The sequence below is a fragment of the Rana temporaria genome, chromosome 13 (assembly GCF_905171775.1).
Source record: "Rana temporaria chromosome 13, aRanTem1.1, whole genome shotgun sequence".
NCBI classification, from domain to species: Eukaryota; Metazoa; Chordata; class Amphibia; order Anura; family Ranidae; genus Rana; species Rana temporaria.
This window is the reverse complement of record NC_053501.1, coordinates 46,316,607-46,337,653: the sequence shown is the minus strand read 5'-3', so window position 1 is coordinate 46,337,653 and position 21,047 is coordinate 46,316,607. Positions and strand designations below refer to the sequence as shown.

Here is a 21,047-nt window from a genome sequence, read left to right as displayed (position 1 = left end):
TTCTATGCATTAAGATAAAAAGCCTTTTGTGTGTAGCAGTCCCCCTCAGCCCCCCTATGACTTATTTGAGCCCCATCTCTGTGCCAGAGATGTCAACAAGTCAGTCGGCTGTCTGGGACTCTCCCATCTTTATCCACACCAATGAAAAAGATTGAAGAAATCCCAATCTGACAGGGGTACTAGCCAAAGCTGCTAATCCCAAACAATTTGCCAACATGCCCGCTCAGCAGAAGTCGATTAAACAAACAATCTCTGTCTAGTGGTTCACACACTGATCAAAATTTAGCCGATGCATCAGGGAATTTCAATCAGTTTATGGCCAGCTATAGGACACAGAGTAATTGCTTGGATCGACTTATAGATCTGTATATTTAGTACAATATCCAAAACCAGTGCATTTAAAAACCAGTGCAGTTATTACAAGATCCTCAAACTGTGAAAGGTATAGTCAATAGCGGTACTACTGTCTCATATAGAGCCTCTGAACACTAAACATTTAGGATTATTTTCCAATCAAACAGCTGTCACTTTAATTTCCAATAATTTGTATTATTTTTCAAAGATATGTAACAAAATTACAAATGCTCATTTAAACAAAGCCGTGAATATTACCATAGCAGAGCAAAAGTATGTTTGCCAATGTGAAACTGATGTTTAACATTATCGAGTACACATTACAGCGGAGTTCCACCCACATTTTTCACTCTTCACCATGCAGCACTAATGTGCATCCATAAAATGAATTGCCAGTTTATTATTTTTTTTGCTGTTCACTTACCTGATTTAAGCCTATATATACTGTAATTTCACTTCCTGCTTTAGCAGCCGTGGCCATGGACGGCATTTCCGGTTTTGCATTGGCTCCTGGGAGATCTTGATCAGCTTGGCATGGCAATGCTCCCGTAATATTTACATTGGCATCTATGGAAATTTTTGGTCAGCTTGGCACTAGGTGTTCCCTGTAAGATATTTGATCCAAGTGTCCCAGGTTTTTTCAGACCCTTTTCATTTTATCGTTCAAGAGCTGAAAGTCTTTCGTTAACCAATATCCAGGATAATTTAGACTTATCCAAGTCAAACAGGACTATCGAAGACTTCCAAGACCTAGCAAAAGCAATTCTTGCAGCTATGAAAACAAATGCAATTAGCAGTCTTGTGTACCCAGGAGCCTCCACTGCAGGGTGGCCCAAGAGAGCCTGTTGTTAATTTTTTTAGGTTTGTCCCTGTCAAGGTATAAATAAAATTATGAATCCTTATCCAAAATCTTTGCACTTTCGAACATGTCCACCAGATATGTAACAGCTGTCACTTTCTTCTCTCTTTATTTCAGAAGGGAAATGAGTTGGCACAGGAAAAACCACAGTTTGCTCCAACAGTCTCTGAAAAACTCCATGGATTACATGAGAACTGGGATGAGCTGGAGACAACTACCCTAAAGAAAGAGCAGACTCTGTTTGATGCCAATCGCTCTGAGCTGTATGAGCAAAGGTTCGCAGATATTGCTAAGTGGATAAAAGACATGGAGCAGCAAGTAGAATCTGATGAGTATGGAAAGGATTTAACCAGTGTCAACATACTTCTAAGTGAACACAAGGTAGGGAAAAAACTGTGTATGTACAGTAAAAATCTGCTATAGCGCTATCCTGGTATTGATTAGGCATTGTTATACAGTTGACATTCTACATCAGGCATACATACAACACCTAAAGATTATTCTGATGCTATTTTTTATGATGAAAGAAAGAGTTGCCTCCATCTTTGAGTTTATCCAAACCATTTTTTTATTTTTAGCTTTGAAATGTGGAAGGGTTACTTACTGCCTGGTTTATATTGCTAAATATCATAAAGTATGTGGTCAAATCCAGGATTAACTAATGTTTAACATATGGCACCAACATCCCCTAATTATGGATACAAGAAAAGAATTGGGAGGTGTGGGACTTTATAGGTGCACTTGATACAAATCCATATAATTCATATAATACGGATTATATAAAAGATATATATATATTTATTAAATCACATAGAAAAAGATAAAACCATTATATACAGTACATGCACATCCATTTGTGAGTAAAGGATAGGACTTTCAATGTTATATTACTGTTTTCACGCTTTTAATTCAACATGTGTCGCCGTGAGGCTTCTTCAGGAAAAGGCGTGGAATCACAACTATTTATATATATATCTTTTATATAATCTGTGTTATATGGATTTTTATCAAGTGCACCTATAAAGTCCCACATGTTAAAAGTAAAAAAAATTGGTGGGACTTTAAATGAGGCGCGTCTGTGCATTAAATAATTAGGATAAATAATATATTATATATTTTTTCTGTAATAAAGTTTAATGTCGGCATGATGTGATGCGTTGGTTCCGCAAGTTTGTGCAAAGCCAAACGCACACATCTGACCAATAATGTGAATAATATGATAAAATAAATTAGAGATTAACTGTAGTGGTAGCAATAATGCATCACCACTAATAATGTTAATACTCATGATACTTGTAATAATACTCAAAATAATAATAATAATAATAATAATAATAATAATAATAATAACAACAACATTAACTCTAATATCCATATGCTTTAATCAAAAAACATGTCAATTCATAGTCAGATGATACAGAAATTAAACACTGATAAAAAACAGGGAGCATATGTAAAATCACATAGACATGATCAACAACTCAAATACATAGTAACATATTACATCCAATGTACACTTCAGTATATAACATTATAATAAAAAAACATTCAATTAAAATCCATGATTGCAACAAGCTTGTCGGGGCACCCTTATTGTAGACTCTACGTGTTTTGTAGCCTGAAGCTACTCATCAGGAGTATGATGCCAAGATAAAACTGTAATTGAAAAAAAAAAAAAGTTTACCATTGATATAGGATGCCCTGTAGGGGGGCACAGCTATGAAAGAGGGTCCAAATTAATTCATCAAAAACTTACGATCAGGTTCATGGACTAAGCCCACATCCAAGATGGAAAGACTAGGGGTCGGGACAGAGTGTCTCACCCGGTGTTGAGACGGAGGTGGCCCCACCCCATGCCCCCAGATGTAATCGGGGAGAGCTCTGATGTTAGGCCGGGAGCAAGCGAGAGATCTAGGACCAATGCACCACTGCAATCCCCACATGTATGCGTCAATTGCGTGTTGGGGCAGGTATTTAACCTAAAAACAATTGTATATATATGAAAAAAACATAATTGCATGTCAGATTGAAGGTGAAAATGTGTGTGAAAAAATATATATGAATGAAAATGAATAAAAATGAATGTAAAAATAATAATAAATACAAATAAAGATAAAGCTATACATTTAATAAAGTAAAAATGTAAAAATAATGAAAAATAGAATATTGTATATATGATGTGTGTATGTGTGTGGAGATTGTGAGGATATTGTGAATATGTAAAAGGAATACCTCCCAATTATTTTCTTGTATCCTGGTTTATATTGCTGTGTACCCCTACTAGGTAATTTGCCCTCTTTATTTATTGACCATTCTCAATGGGACAGAAAGTTTAGGAAAATCCAAAAAATATTACTAGTACAGTAGGTGACGGGACATTTGTATCCTGTACGAGGCACGATCGTTAGATTTTTGTATAGTGTCAGTGTGTAGACAACTTTCGACGTCCAGTTCAGACTTTCTAAATGAAAACTTCTGAAGGAACAAACAAAATTTTTGTCGTGTGTGAACGAATGATTTTCGTTTAATGTGTATGGTTTTAGTATGAGAAAAAGAAGATACAAAAGACTGTGCATGAACAAAAACAATAGACAACAAAAAAAGACCTTTATTTTTGAGAATATTCTGTACAATTAATACTGTCCCAGTTTTCGGCTTGCTGTGAAACCGAGGAAAACCAGTCCTAACTTAGGGGCGATTTCAGAGACATCTGTGTGGGTTCCTGCAAAAATCACACCCCGAAATCGCCAAAAGTAGTACAGGAACTACTTTTGGGAATTGGCGTTGCGTCACACTGATTCGGATGGTGCCATTGCTGTCCATTTGGCATGCAAACCAATGTGAACCAGGGCCAAATTTAAATTAAATCTATTGTCATATTAGTGGCAGCTAGATTTTTTTTATAAATGTGTTATCCAAGTAGAGGAGCTACAAAGGAATAGAATGTACTAGCTAACTCTGCAGAAGCATAAGTATTCTAAAAATTGGCATATTAAAGCTATTGCGATAACCAATTCATTATGCATTTTTTTATCTATCTGTGACACCAACACCTTTACTTGACTCTAAATTTGGAATATGATTTTCTTTTATTGGTATATCTGTAGAGAATTGAAGATCAAATAGATCATAAAGGAAAAGAAATGGATGAGGTTATTCCAGACATACCATCAGCTGCTGGAGACAAGGAATTTGGGGAAAAGGAACAAAATATCAAAATGCGTTTCCTACAGCTTCAAGCACCAATGCAGGAAAGAAAAAGAAAGCTACAATCTTCGAAGCAAGTACACCAGCTACACCGGGATTTGGCAGATGAAATTGTACGTTGTGTTCTTCTCCCTGGTCCCTCCTTCTCATCATTCAGAGGAAACACTGTTCTCCTTCTCCTAAGTGGACTGGAGACAGGAAGTAGATTAATGTTTCCTACTATCATCACATGCCACTGAATTATGGGGAGGGTGTTGGAGGGGTTCTCCAACACATTCACCATACAACCAATGGTAGGAGGCAGAAGCAAAATAAATTTTGGTACATGCATTCACTGCTTCCTGTTTTGGTTAGTGGACCATATATCTGTATATATACACTATATAGTCAGTGTGACGGACTGCCTGCCACCGGACTGGGTGCCTTAGCCAAGTGGTGCCTTCTGACTTCCAAACCCTTCCAGCAAACTGGTGGCTTATTCCAGCCCTTTACCCCAGGCATCCAAACAGACAAGATGTTGAGGTAAAACCAAAGGAACAACTTAATTGAACAGAAATACAGGTTTTTATACACTTTAAAAAAGGGGGCAGTTATCACATGAACAATAAAAACAAATATTAAACATTGGGGTAAACATCCCACAATGGTTAGGCAACATAGTAAAGTTGATACAATACTAATAACATCTTGTAGGAATCTCCAGGAGGATTAGCAAACCAATCGAAACCATTGGTTACTTAATTAACAATGGGAATGCACACCTAGGAGGCACATAATGGGGAAATTACACAATGGGAGGGAGACACTCCACACCTAGACAGGATAGGCAAACACAGGTACACATAACAGCAGGAGACCCCAGCATCAGGTTGTTTTGAGTCTCTGAGTTCTGCTTTGAGTCTGTGAATCTAAGAGGGGGTTGAAGTAGTCAGTGCTGGTTTGGGCTGTTGATTAAATACCCCAACAAAACACAGAGCCCCCAAATTTGTATCCGGATCCTCCAGTTCTCAGAGTCTGTGTGTTTTTCGGGAAGACATGGACTTGAATCCAAAGTAAAACTACTCCAAAGAACCCCCAGGCACACACCTCCCTAAGAATAGAGCCTCCTAAAATGCCAAGGTCCATAGTCAGTAGGCAAGAGGCTAGCCTTAAGTCCCCTTCAAAAGCCCCCCCCCCCACATTTGGGTCTCTCACAGTCAGAAGTATATGAAAACCCCTTCATAATTACTTCCAGTTAAGGATAGTGTTATAATACAGAATACAAAGACATTTTAGAATAGGGTGCTCTTCTGACCTTGTGGCAACAGTTTGGAAAAGGCCTTTTCTTTTCCAGCATGGCTGTCCACTGTGCACAAAGCCAACTCCATAAACACGTGGTTTGATGAGTTGTAAGAACTCAAGTGCCCTGCACGGTGTCCCCAATCTCAACCCCACTAAACATCTTTGGGATTAATTGAAACACCAATTGTGAGCCAGGTTGTCATCACCCCCTGCCCTCTCAAATATTTTGGTTGAATGGGCACACATCCCCACAGACCAAAATCGTGTGGAAAGTCTTCCAAGGAAGGTGGATGCTGTTATAGTCACAAATTGGGGTCAGCCTCGATAATAATGCCTGTTTTTTTGGAATAAACTCATATAGGTGTAATGGTGTCTATAAACTGTTATGTATATAGTGTAAGCCATAAGGTGAGTCCGTGCCCTAAAGGGTATGTCACCTGGGGGTTTATTACCTTGTGACCAAAAGTGCAAAAACACTGTTCGTTCTAACCTTTCCTCACCCTACTATATATATATTTTTTTGTGTTCCTGTTTGAGGGATTTCTCATTACTTTCTGTCCTGAGAGGAGGTGAGGGGAAATAATGCCAATAGGGACACAGGTGGCATTTAAATCCTGTCAGAAGCTCTAACTATTCCCTGTTCTAAAACATTTTGGCTTGAGTTGGACTTCAACAGATGGCTGTATTGCTTTAAAGAAGTCAGAATGTTAGGTTTGGATTCTTCTTGTGTATTATAACATTATAACACGTCGGTTTGCTTACAGCTTTGGGTTCAGGAAAGAATGCCACTTGCAGAATCCAAAGATTATGGAAACAATCTTCAGATGGTGCAGATGCTTTTAAAGAAGAATCAGGTATGTCTACAAAATCCCTGGCCTTTTTACACAACAGTTGGCAATTATGTGCTTGAATGATTCATAATGTCAAAACTATTTTCACAGTTGGAATGAAAAGGCATCCATGGTGGGGGGGATCATAATAGATATGACTCCTTCTTGCCATATATAACTTTTTTCATTATTGTTTTCAAAATATCAGTAAGTAGAGCTACATAGGTTTTCTTAGGACTTGCCTGTCTCTATTGCCTGATGCAACTGCCAGATGCAGTTGAAAACTTGTATTGAAGTACAGCACTTCACAACACGCCTGGTGGAAGGAGACCTAACCGGGAAACACTGACGAATTGAAGCCAGGTGTAGTGGAGCAGGTCTCAGCTGAGCTGGCGACGTCTGTCTCGAGTGCGGCCTGGCTGGTTTGAGCCCAAGTGAGGAGGTTTCCAGGAGAGTGGCAAATCCCTACACTTTCCCTACTCATCTGGAACCTTTTCCTATCTTTAATACTGTCCCTGACAGATGGGTGACCTGTCCATAGACTACGCACATGTTGGAATGTTCGCGAAAACCAAGAGAAAGGTCTTAAATAGACTCTGCCACACCTAAAATGGGTGCCAGAGTCACATGGGTAGCCAGCATCCAAACAGATTGCTGACCCAGTGACCTAGGAAACCATAGAGAAACCATATTCCTCTTGACTTCCTCTACCTCTGAAATGCTGCTGAGGTTGAGCTTTTATTCCAGAGGTTGCCCAAACCAGAGCATCTATTTCCAGTCTCCATCATGGGCCTCATTTTGGAATATTTGAAGCCACGATACCCAGAGGCTTCCTATTTCTCCCTCAATCAAATATGTATCCTTAAACGATAACTTAACCCAAGAAGAAAAGTTTAAAATTGTGCAGCTTACCTGTCCTTAGATTTGGTGGCTGCAATCGTTTTCTTTTTTCAAGATAAGACTATTTTCACTGAATAGAGCAAATACCTGTTGATCTTGCCTGAAATGCAATGCCCTTGTTATTTCCTGTGAGGTGAGATTTGAGGTGGTGCATCTCACCACCCCTTATACATTACTGGTAAAATGCTTCTGCTTCAGACTTTACAGAAAGAAATTGCCGGTCATGAGCCAAGAGTTGATGATGTTATCAAAAGGGCAGAGACTGAGACTATTGAGGGTGAACCAGAAATCAAACCTCAGCCAATCAAAAAGCTGCGTGAATCACTACAAGAGCAATGGAATTACTTGAAGACCGCAACACTGAACAGAGAGAAATCCCTTAACCAAGCAAATGAGGCTCAGCAGTACTATGTAGATGCCAGTGAAGCAGAGGCTTGGATTGATGAACAACAGCTTTACATGATTGGGGATGAAACGTCAAAGGTATGTCATAAGAAATAGAGGTGCTAAATTTAAAGTTCAGTTCAGCTGTTTTGGGCACTAGTTCACAAAAAGGATATTGGGGAACTGGAGAAAGTGCAGAGAAGGGCAACCAAACTGATAAAAGGCATGGAGGAGCTCAGCTATGAGGAAAGATTAGAGGAACTGGATTTATTCTCTCTTGAGAATTCAATGTTGAGTTATTCACCTTAATGCCATCACAGATGACAAGGGGCCATATTTCCAGGAAATACAGAAAAGCTTTTTTTACAGTAAGAGCTGTGAAAATGTGGAATAGACTACCTCAAGAGCTGGTTCTGGCCAGCTCAGTAGATTGTATTAAAAAAAGCCTGGATTATTTCTTAGATATACACAGTAAGAGTTAGGCCGGCTTATCAGTAGATAAGCCGACCTAACTCAGAATCTACGCTGACTTATGTTTAAGTGGATGCTCAAACAGAGATACGCTTAAACATATCTAAGATATGACGGTTTGCGCCGTCCTATCTTAGATTGCAATATTTCGGATGGCCGCTAGGTGGCGTTTCCATTGCGGTCGGCGTAGAATATGTAAATGAGTAGATACGCCGACTCACGAACGTACGCCCGGCCGACGCAGTACTTTTACGTCGTTTACGTTAGTTAGGCCGCCTAAAGTTAGAGCTTAGCCCTACATGGAATAATAATGTTAAGTATGGCCGCCGTTCCCGTGTTGAAATTCGAAATTTTTACGTCGTTTGCGTAAGTCGTCCGTGAATCGGGATTTACGTCGTTTACGTCCATGTCAAAATCAATAGGCCCGTGCGGCATACTTAGCCGCAATGCACACTGGGAAATGTAGGCGCCCGGCGCATGCGCAGTAAAAAAAAAGTAAGGTCAAGCCTTATTAACATAAAACATGCCCCCTTACACACATTTGAATTCGGCGCCCTTACTCCCGCCCGCTTTAGGCTACGCCGCCGTAACATAGCAGGCAAGTACATTGTGAATCATGTACTTGCCTCGCTAACTTACGGCGGCGTAGCTTAAATGCCTTAAGCTACGCCGCCGCAAAGTTGCGGCAACGTACCTGAATCTAGGTAACATAGTATAACTGGATACTAATATTTATAGGTACAGTTGATGCAGGGAATATCCGATTACCTCTAGGGGAATTTTTACCCCTGCTGGAGCAAATAGTTTTTTTGCCTTCCTCTTGATCAACTCTAGGTATAGGTTTGTGTATATAGGATTGTATAAAATATTTTTTTCCCTTCTTCACAATCAGTAAAACAAGAAAAAGAATTGCTAAGAGCAAGGGGAATGAGTTATGTTGAAAAAAAAAAAAACATGCAAAGTCTCTTCTGACAAAAAGCTCGATCTCCTAACTTGTTTTAGATTTCAGATCCACTCTAACTTTACAGTGTAAAGGTTTTTTTTTTCTCCACAATCTGATGCATTTTTTCTATATTGTGGGGACACTTATTTTCTTCTATATTTTGGGTCCACATTAATGAGCCAGCTTTTTAGTTAAAATGAATCATATCACACACTGCTAATCTAGTATCTAGGCAGCCAATTTACTGAGGAACTGGTGCCATAGCGATGCCCAGAATTGTCTGTAGAGCACAGCATGTGTAGAAGGCTTCATCGTTATGACATATACTAAGGTATTTCAGGATTTACTGTAAGTCTGCAAAATTTCATGCTGTTTGTTCTGTATCATAAATAGGTTCAACTTTTTGTTGAACTGGTCCTGATGATGTCATTATTATTTTTAATAAAATACTTAATTTCTGGAAATATTGTACCACACTACAAAATGCATGCATCTATTGTTTATGGGTAAACAATACACAGTTTTGCCAAATATTTATGTCTGAAGAAAGATTAACATTTTGTCATGGTACAACCAAGGATGTAGGTGTGTTTTGGTGGAATTTTATGTGATGGGCTAACACAGGGTGGCACGTGTTTGTGAGGTGGAGGGAAAATGATGGGTGGTTTTATAGATTTTTTACAAATAAATATGTGAAAAGTGTGGCGCACATTTGTATTCAGCCCCCTTTAAAAATAAATTATGGTTGAACTGAATGGACTTGTATCTTTTTTCAACCTTACTAACTATGTAACTATGTAACTAGATTAAATAAAATGAAAGACAATAAATCATCATTTTTGCATGAATCTGAATACTCTTTAATAGTCTTTAATTCATATAGTTGTTCAGGCTTCCCTAAAATGATGTTGTATTTACCACCTTATTTAGCTTTTCCTTACCTGAGTCTGACATTGCAGCCTGAGTAAGGTCCTCAGGGATAATGTGAAGACTGACAGTTGCTGCTCTATCAGCCAAGTGACCACACTCAGAAGTTGAGTATGTAAGGTCAGGTAGCGGACAGGCAGTGTCAGACTTCAGGTGGCCTAAAGCCACCTGATACAGGCCAAAGTGTGAGAAAACGGTGCTAAAGCTTCTTCTTGCAAGATTCGTGATACTCAGCATTCTCAGGAACTCATTGAAAGGTTAATGACACAGAAGATACCGTGAAAAATGTGTTAGTATTATTTGGACCAAGGGCACAATTAATCCAATCCTGAGATTTCATAAAATTCTGACTCTTGGCCAGGAAAGTGAGTTCATAATTAAATTGGTATTTTTTTTTTTTTAGGATGTGGAGGATGAAGAAAGCGTGGTGTTAATGCTGAAGAAGCACCTGATTTTGCAACAAGGCGTTGAACAGTATGGAAAAAATATCAAGGAATTGGCAGAGCAATCTCAGAAACTGCTGGCCTTGGATCATCCTGATGGGTATAAACAGATGGATAATAGGCACCTCTTCTTACTATTATTAACATTTTTAGCTCATTAGTCAAAACTGTTAAGAATTCATGGTTAGCTCTGAATACAGGTGGTAGCAGCCCGTCACTACTGAAATATTTGATGATTTTTAGAGTGCATATTTACACTCTCATAACTGTGGTATTGCTTAAAACCTATGGCAGACTCTTGGCAGTACTAGTGTTAAGAAGAACTACAAAGTAACCATCCCTGGGGTGATTGTGATGACAGATAAATGCTGATAAGAACCATATATTCCACATAACTGCATGTTTATAGAAAAAAATCTTTGGGTGGCTAGAATTAAAACATTTATCCCCAAATTTATCTATGATTTATGTTATGCATGTTTGTATAGGCTCCTCTCCCATACTGAAATAGCTTATTATGATTTCACTGCACACTGTAAGCCACTCAAAGTGTGTAATAAAAGTTGCAGCAAGTTCAATAAAGAGCTGTAAGATGTCCAGCATCAATGAGGCCTTGTACACACGGTCGTTCCAAACCGATGAGAATGGTCCGACGGGCCATTTCCATCGGTTCACCGCTGAAGTGGCCTGACGGCCTGATATGCGTACACACCATCAGTTCAAATTCCGATCGGGTCAGAACGCGGTGACGTAAAACACACAACGTGCTGAAGAAAACTAAGTTCAATGCTTCCAAGCATGCGTCAACTAGATTCTGAGCATGCGCGGGTTTTGAACAGATGCTTTTGTGTACTAACCATTGGTTTGGACCGATCGGGCAGCGGTCCATCGGTTCGATTTTAAAGCATGTTTTAAAATTTTGGACCGAAGGACAACAGACCGATGGGCCATACACATGGTCGGTTTGAACCGATGAAACTGAACCTCGGTCCATTCTCATCGGTTTGGAACGACCGTGTGTACGCGGCCTTAGACTTTTCCTCCCTAGCCTTACTGCCCCCAGCCTGCCCCATTCATTTATTGGATTTCTGTTCCTTCGGTCATGGAGGATCAGCATCACATTTTAGGTATTAACTAGGGCAGTTTGTATGCAAATGCAGCCTGCCTAGGAACGCTCTACTCCTCAAGGCATTTTGATATTTGCCTAACTTCTTCCAAGTACCAGTCCATTGCATCAGGGCTGAGGGCTCTAGAGCAGAGTACGGGAACAGGGTGCTTTGATGTTTACAGGATGCTATGGACAGCACTGTACCAGCCCCCCCAACCAGCTATGATCTGCGTGATTCTATGGAAAAGCACATGACATCACAGAGTCTAAAAAAAAAAAAGGAAGGGTTTTAAAAATATATATATTATTAGCATGTTGAGGAAAGGGTCGGAAGAACGAGGGAATGGATAATATGAGTAGACTTTATCTAAAATAAAAACAGTTTGACATAGTATGATACAGCATTGTCAGTATAAAGAAACATTTTGACATAATCCAAACAATTATCCAGCAACAGCTCAAATGAACAGATATGTTTTAAAAAAAATACTACATTTTCATAGTACCAATCTCAGCATTCACAGCGTACAATAACCAATAACATCCCAAGGCAGAATGGAAAAACTGAGGAGTAACAGAAATTGCGGCCTACTTTTCAGGGGGCACATGAAATTCACTCTATTGGGAGGTCCATGGCAGCCAGACCTTATTGAATTTTCAAGGGCAGCCAGGACTAATGTACATCAACTTGTAAAGAGGCAGGGCTGCATCAATCATGGCCACCCAGGACTATAGGAGGGGTAGGGGAGGACCATCTACAGAAAATTTATTTTTTGGCATAAAAGAGCAAATATGAAATCAATTATTTACTATGTTGGGACCTTTGAGCATCATCATGGATCCCTAACAGGGCCAGTTCGGGGGACATAGGGACTGACGAGTCAAGCCTGAGGTTAATGAGCTCAAACACTTCGGACCAGAATGTAAAGATGCTAAGGCGCTCCAAGAACATGTGAGGGTAGGTATCCAGCAGTGTCTGACAGCGGTGACAGTGAGGGTTTCTATCCGGATATATGCTTTGCAGTCTCACTGGAGTATAATATACCCAATGTAAAAACCTAATTTGGATTAATTTGTCTCTAGAGGAAATTACCAATTTGGGGCATTGCTCTATCTAGACAATCCTCCCAGTCCTCTCGGTCTAGAGAGGGAATGTCTTGTTTCCATGAATCCCACAGTTTCTCAATTTTGGAGGAGTAACAAGCAGGGTCCCATATAGGCCAGATAAAGGTTTCTCAAGATCCTTCTGAGACAACAGTTCCTCAACAGGATCCAATTGGAGGAGAGGAGGAGTGGGAAATTGAGCCCTGGCAGCATGGCGGGGTTGAGCATAATGAAAAAACATCCAACCCGGCAATCGGAAAAACTTTATCTTTAAAGCAAAACATTTTCTTCTGATGAGATAGCACACACATCTAGGAGAGCCATTTGGCAGGATTCCTACTAATTTAGCCAAAAACACAGATAACTCAAATGACCCCCGAATCCCGAAGTTTGTACACTGCTGAAAAATCTCCCTTTTTATGGCCATTATCAGGCTGGCAAAGATGGTACTTACATTGTCTTTTGTTTGCAGTGAACAGATAATCCGACACCAGGACAACCTAGAGAAGCAGTATACAGCCCTGAGAGACATGGCAGATGAACGAAGACGACATTTGGACAATATCTATCATATGTTTCAACTGAGGCGTGAAGTGGAGGACTTGGAGCAATGGATTGCAGAGAGAGACATCAAAGCCTCATCCCAAGAGATGGGTCAAGATTTGGACCATGTGACTGTAAGCACACATTAAAATCTTTTTTAGAGTTGATAGAGATTGTGTGTTTAAAATTATGAAGGGTGTCCAACCTAAAAGATTAGGAGTGGTTTCAAAAACATTTGCCTAGCCCACCTACTTCACCGTTTGCAGCTAAAATAAGTTCTCATTTACCTACCCCAGAGGGATGATTACCAGAGCTGATAGGTATGGCCTACTAGGAGCCTTAGTTTGATTTACATCTGGCACTTGAGGAATTCATCCACTGTGCCGAACCTCAAGACCATTTCCATTCTCTGGAGAATGCTCCATCATTCCTTATGGAAGTCAGCAGTGCATGGCTACAAATACATTTGTTTTATCTATGTATATAGTAGTTTTGTCTTGATTTCCTTTAAATGGAAATACATTTAATTTCACAGGTGCTCCGAGATAAATTCCGTGATTTTGCCAAAGAGACGGGAATAACTGGCCAAGAGCGAATTGACAATGTGAATATCCTAATTGAAGAACTGATTGACGCTGGACATTCTGAGGCTGTGACCATAGCAGAATGGAAGGACAACCTGAATGAGAGCTGGGCAGATCTGTTGGAACTGATTGACACTCGTGTACAGCTGTTGTCTGCCTCTTATGATCTCCACAAGTTCTTCTATGATGGTACAGAGATCCTGAGCCTGATTGAGGAAAAACACAAAGAGCTACCAGAGGAGTTGGGTGGTGACGTACATACAGCACAGTCCCTGCACAGAGTACATACGGCCTTTGAGAGGGATTTCCATTTTATTGGGTCACAGGTATGTACATATCTATGCATTAGTTATATGTTTTCTGAAGTCTATTAAGTTTATGTCAACAAATTAAAGGTTTAGTCCATAACTGTGTGTTCCAGCATGTCCTTATGTATTGTTCATGATACATATAAATTAATAATCCAACTTGGTGAGTATGGTGCCCTCCTAAGGGCCACAGTGTGTGTGCACACCCAGGAACTGAAGCTCAAATATTTCATAAATACAGTCACATATAGCTCCACTCCAGCATCTAACAAACCTGAAATATCACACCCCTTGAAATTTTCCACATTTTGTCATGTTACAACCAAAAACGTAAATGTGATTCATTGGAATTTTATGTGATAGACCAACACAAAGTGGCACATAATTGTCAAGTGGAAGGAAAATGATAAATGGTTTTACAAATAAATATCTGAAAAGTGTGGCGTGCATTTGTATTCAGCCCCCTTTACTCTGATATCTCTAACTAAAATCTAGTGGAACCAATTGTCTTCAGAAGTCACCTAATTAGTTAATAGAGTCAACCTGTGTGTAATGTATTCTCAGTATAAATACAGCTGTTCTGTGAAGCCCTCAATGGTTTGTTAGAGAACCTTAGTGAACAAACAGCATCACAAAGGCCAGGGAACACACCAGACAGGTCAGGGATAAAGTTGTGGAGAAGTTTTAAGCATGTTTAGGTTATAAAAAACTATCCCAAGCTTTAAACATCTCATGAAGCACTGTTCAATCCATCATCTGAAAATGGAAAGAGTATGGCACAACTGAAAACCTACCAGGACATGGCCATCCACCTAAACTGACAGGCCGGCAAGGAGAGCATTAATCAGAGAAGCAGCCAAGAGGTCCATGGTAACTGGAGGAGCTGCAAAGATCCACAGTTGAGGTGGGAGAATCTGTCCACAGGACAACTATTAGTTATGCACTCAACAAATCTGGCCTTTTTGGAAGAGTGGCAAGAAGAAAGCCATTGTTGAAAGAAAGCCATAAGAAGTCCCATTTGCAGTTTGCGAGGAGCCTTGTGAAGGACAATGCAAACATGTGGAAGAAGGTGCTCAGGTGAGACCAAAATTGAACTTTTTGTCCTAAAAGAAAAACGCTATGTGTGCTTGAAAACAAACACTACACATCACCCTGAATACACCATCCCCACCGTAAAACATTGTGGTGGCAGCATCATTTTGTAGGGATGCTTTTTTTTTAGCAGGGACAGGGAAGCTGGTCAGTGCTGATGGGAAAGTGGATAGAGCCAAATACAGAGCAATCTTAGAAGAAAACCTGTGAAGCCTCGTACACATGACCGAGGAACTCGACGGGCGAAACACATCGCTTTCCTCATCGAGTTCCTTGTTAAGGCTGTCGAGGAACTCGACAAGGCAAGTTTCTCCATTCCTGTCGAGGAAATAGAGAACTTGCTCTCTTTTTGGCTCGTCGAGTTTCTCGACAGTTTCCTCGACGAAAATGTACACACGACCGGTTTCCTCGGCAAAAAAATATCTCCCAGCAAGTTTCTTGCTGGTTTTTGCCGAGAAACTCGGTCGTGTGTACGAGGCCTTAGAGTCTGCAAAAGGCTTGAGACTGGGGCAGAGGTTCACCTTCCAGCAGAACAATCCTAAACATACAGCCAGAGATACAATGGAATGGTTTAAATCAAAGCATATTTGTGTGTTAAAATGGCCCAAAGTCCAGACCTAAATCCAATTGAGAATCTGTGGCAAGACCTGAATATTGCTGTTCACAGACACCCTCTATCCAATCTAAAAGAGCTTGAGCTATTTTGCAAAGAAGAATGGGCAAAAATGTCATTCTGTAGATGTGCAAAGCTGGTAGAGACATATCCAAGAAACTTGCAGCTCTAAATGCAGCAAAAGGTGATGCATGCCACAATTTTCACATATTTATTTGTAAAAAAAAAATGAAAACAATTTATAATTTTTCTCCCACTTCACAATTATGTTCTACTTTGTGTTGGTCTATCACATAAAATCCCAATAAAATACATTTATGTTTTTGGTTGTAACATGACAAAATGTGGAAAATTTCAAGGAGTATGAATACTTTTTCAAGGCACTGTAAGTTGATAACTTAGCTGTCATATGCTATCTAACAAAAACTGATGGATGGAAGCCTTAAATCATTGCAGGTTCAGGCATTCCAGGAGACTGCAGCACGTCTTTACTCTGCCTATGCAGGAGATCAGGCTACCGATATCCAGAAAATGGAGAGGGAGGTGACAGAAGCCTGGAAAGCTCTACTGGATGCCAGTGATGGTAGGAGAACAGAGTTGGTTAGCGCAGCCGAGAAGTTCCGCTTCTTTAGCATGGTTCGTGATTTGATGCTCTGGATGGAAAACATTATTAGACAAATCGAAACCCAGGAAAAGCCAAGGTAACTGTTCATATGAGCAATTCTAGTCTGGAAGTCCATACGACACGAGCATAACATACACAAATATCTGGCAATTCAGTATATGAAGATATTTTATACTTTGGTTTAGTAAATTAAAATAAATGCATGGATAGTTAAAGTGGCTGTAAAAAAACAGAGCCCTCCGTTGCCGCGGCTTCCCCAGCTTCCACCCAGCTATCCCGGTTTTCTTTAGATCTGCCTCCTGTCCTGATTGGCTGGGACGAGAAGCCGGAAACCAATGGCAAATATTGATTCACTAGCATTCCAAGTGGGAGGGTTCAGGGCGCAGAGAGGACAGCCTTTTAAAAGCCAATTAGAGCCTCGGGCTCTAATCACGTGCTTGTAAAAAAAATGACAGACCTTAATAGAAAGCTATTAGTCCGGTGCCCTGCATGCAAACTAGGGTGGCGGCACCCCTGTGCCTCTTATTGGCTGGCCGCCACTGGTTAAAACAGAAGGTGACAAGGCAACATATAGCCTCCCCACTGCCTGTCAATTGCCCTCTAAAAAGCAATCTACCATGGAACACCTTTCAAAGGGGAGGCACGTCTGAATAGGCCCTTAGAATTCTAATGGCAAGGCATCACAGATTAAGGCTTGAGTAAAAATCTTTTCAATTATCTTTGCTTAAGTTGCTCCATTTACTCAACAATCTGGCATATTCAACATTGACAGTGAAAAGTATTGTATTTTTATTCAAAGTGCATAAAACCAAATAGGACAAATAAGACTGTCAGACAGTAAAGTAAGAACAGAAATGGGGCTGGTGGGATCTTCTAGGTCCTTTGTGTAAGATATGATAAATCAAACATGCAATATTATTCTATGAGGTACCATTTTAAGTGTATCTGTGATATTTTAATAGGTCTTCAGTTAATAAAACGAATACATGAATTGGGTGGACAATGCCCTGAAATAGAGGAATGGGGAGTGTAGCGTGTGTTAACTTAAACGGGCTTAGGTTTATTTCCTCTCGACAGGTACAAGTGTATTAAGATATATTACTACCCCCATCAGATATCAGTTTATTATACCTAAGCTGGCCATAGATGGATCGAAATTCAGCTTGTTCAAAATGATCAACTTCTGTTGAACAGGAATGTTGGAAAAAGTGTATTCTGACAGCCCCGCTGCCAAAGTACGATGTCTCAGTGGGGATGCTTCCTCCATCTACCTCGCCTGAGTGCAGGGGTGGATCCAGTGTCTTCTCTTGGGAGGGGCACTGCCAGAAAACAAGGTGTTGCTACTAAAGGAACACTAAAGTAAGCATAGGATGCATTAAGGTGAAAAAACATTTACCTTTACAACCCCTTTAACGTCTAATTTAACTTTCAATTCATCCGCGATCTGCTTTACCGTCACCTTAGGCAGGTGCAGGTCAACAGCCAGCTCTTCAGACATGCTCTGCTCTAATCCTTGCAGGCTGGCTAGCACAGTTCCCTTTCCTCACGTCGCACTAGAGAAGATGGAGGGAGGAGGTAGGTGGAGCCAACATTCACTAGGCGCAGAGGAGGACAAAGTTAAATCCTCCTCCGCTCTGAATGCTGGGACCTCGCTCTCCTCCTCGGATATGACGTCACTGGTTGCTAGACGCCAGGCAGCAGGCAATAGAAACCAGTGCCGCTGCTGCTGATTCTGAATGTGAGACTCAGAGTAATTATCTTCTAGGGAGGGGGGCATTTTCCCTGTTGCCCCCCCACACCGGATCCGCCCATACCTGAGTGGTGGATGGGTCCATTTGTTTTTGTTTTTTTGTCCAGTCCTCTGGCTAGTCAAAGAATGTGAGTGGTGTATAGCCAGCTTTAGACCTCTAAAGCATCTTTCTCTTGGTGGTATAAAATAAAACTAAATATCTGCAAGGGAAGGGGGGTACAGTGTTACTGTTACAGCTATATTATGATTTGATACTTTTTTGGGGGGGCATAAAAGCCATGTCACTGATGGCATTTAAATAATATTACTTTTCATACTTACTGTCTTTCCAGACTGGAAAATATGGGCGTTCCATTTTTTCCTCCCCAATTTACTAAACGCAGTTAATAATTGTTATGTGTGACCCTTTGGAACAGTTAGGAACTATATATAAATATCCTTATTCTACCAGGACTGATCTATGCTCACTACTACTTGTGTATATTCACTAATGTCACAGTGAAAACACATTTTCACAAATCACATTTTCACGAATCACATTTTCACAAGATAAAAAAATAATTATTCGGTTCTACAAGACTCTGGTCCGGCCGCACCTAGAGTATGCTGTCCAGTTCTGGGCACCAGTCCTCAGGAAGGATGCACTGGGAAATGGAGAGAGTACAAAGAAGGGCAACAAAGCTACTAAAGGGTCTGGAGGACATTAATTATGAGGAAAGTTTGTGAGCACTGAACTTATTTTCTCTGGAGAAGAGACGCTTGAGAGGGGATATTTCAATTTACAAATACCGTACTGGTGACCCCACCATAGGGATTAAACTTTTTTGCGGAAGGGAGTTTAACAAGACACGTGGCCACTCATTAAAATTAGAAGAAAGGAGGTTTAACCTTAAACTACTTAGAGGATTCTTTACTGTAAGAGCAGCAAGGATGTAGAATTCCCTTCCACATGTGGTGGTCTCAGCGGGGGGCATCAATGGTTTCAATAAACTATTAGATAAGCACCTGAACGACCACAACATACAAGGATATACAAGGTAATACTGACATATAATCACACACATAGGTTGGACTTGATGGGCTTGTGTCTTTTTTCAACCTCACCTACTATGTAACTATGTAACAGGTTTTTAATGCCCGATTCATGTTTTATTGATTACTCCCCCTTGATGTTTTACAGGGATGTGTCATCTGTGGAATTACTGATAAAATATCACCAGGATCTGAGGGCTGAGATAGAGGCCAGGAATACAAGTTATTCCAGCTGCGTTGACCTTGGAGAAACATTACTGGCTCGGAATCACCCAGCTTCAGAAGAGGTAAAAACGTTATTGGAAAAGTGCAAAATGCTAGAGTCAGTAGCAAGCCTAGACAAACATAGGCATAGTTAATCACAGACTTGCCGTTGTCTTAAAGGAGTTCTCCAAGCTAAAACTTTTAACCCCCGCTGTGCCCGGGCTGTAAAACTATACAAAATAAACTTTCACTTACCTGCCTACGATCCCCCGTTGTTCCGATATCGCCGTCCCGTTCTCCGGTCCCGGCCTGTTCCACTTCCTGCGGGTCGGTGACTCACAGTGCGCTCAGCCTATCAGCGGCCGCAGCAATGTCCCGTCACGGCCGCTGATAGGCTGAGCGCACTGTGAGTCACCTACCCGCAGGAAGTGGAAGAGACCGGGACCGGAGAACGGGACAGCGATATCGGAACAACGGGGGATCGTAGGCAGGTAAGTGAAAGTTTATTTTGTATAGTTTTACAGCCCGGGCACAGCGGGGGTTAAAAGTTTTAGCTTAGAGAACTCCTTTAAGCTACCAATATACCGTTAAATCACACTTGTTTAATAATAAAAAGGTAAACAGAGTAAGCGTAGTCAAAACATAGCCAGAGTTCAGTAACTGGATCGGGTAGTCGGCCAAGCCAATGTCCAAGAGCCAGCGATAAAGGTAGACATACAGCAAGCAGGATCTATAGCCAGGAGAAAGTCTCTTGTGATGTTAACATAGGCGAAGGCAAAGAGCAAATGAACTGGAAGGCTTTAAGTAGGCAGAGCTGACAAGCAGGATCATCAACAGGTGGATCACTGTGGAGAGATGGGAGCTGGCAATTAGCTGACAGCTGAGCTGCCAGCACAGAGAAGGAAGGGCTGAGCCCAGCCCTGACAATATACTAAAGTGTAAGGCATGTTCACTTTGGAAAGTGAATTTTTACTTTGCAGGGATTTTTTCACTTTGCTTAGTGAATATGGTGAAAATTCACTGTGCAAAGAATACTCAATCATAAGCAAGGAAATAAAAAATTTAAATAAAACAGTATTTTTGCTTGCACATGACTGAATGATGGATGTCAGAAGAGCTTTACCTGATTCACTAAGATCTGCGCAAATTCCCTTGTAAAGTGAACAGTTTATTTGCCTTCAAATCAACCCAAATATGTCTAAAATAGACGCATTTGAAGTAGATGTAAACCCGATTCATTAAATTTTAGCAGGGCACATATATCTGCAGTGTTTTCTTATCTCTCTTCAAAGCACTATTTCCCATGGCTGTCTCCTGCTCTGTTCTTCTGTTATCAGCCTGATAACTTCCAACAAGTTCTCTGTCAACTGAGATAAAAGCAGCCTGAGTTTTGTGTTGGGGAGGATTAGCAGAGTGCTGAACGATTCCATGAACAGTTCTAAAAGTCTCTACCTATGAGGAGAGGAGGGGGTGTGTGCCTTTCCT

General features: G+C 40.6%; 1 protein-coding gene across 1 annotated transcript in view; it reads left to right on the top strand.

The window, feature by feature from the left end:
- LOC120920691 (spectrin beta chain, erythrocytic-like) overlaps nucleotides 1-21,047 on the top strand; it is a 131,911-nt gene that overhangs the window by 96,119 nt on the left and 14,745 nt on the right. The window contains exons 20-28 of the mRNA XM_040332903.1: nucleotides 1,331-1,594; nucleotides 4,321-4,533; nucleotides 6,466-6,555; nucleotides 7,630-7,914; nucleotides 10,560-10,699; nucleotides 13,284-13,488; nucleotides 13,890-14,264; nucleotides 16,408-16,652; nucleotides 19,507-19,645. Coding sequence (XP_040188837.1) covers nucleotides 1,331-1,594; nucleotides 4,321-4,533; nucleotides 6,466-6,555; nucleotides 7,630-7,914; nucleotides 10,560-10,699; nucleotides 13,284-13,488; nucleotides 13,890-14,264; nucleotides 16,408-16,652; nucleotides 19,507-19,645 — 1,956 coding nt within the window. The remainder of the gene's footprint in view (nucleotides 1-1,330; nucleotides 1,595-4,320; nucleotides 4,534-6,465; nucleotides 6,556-7,629; nucleotides 7,915-10,559; nucleotides 10,700-13,283; nucleotides 13,489-13,889; nucleotides 14,265-16,407; nucleotides 16,653-19,506; nucleotides 19,646-21,047) is intronic.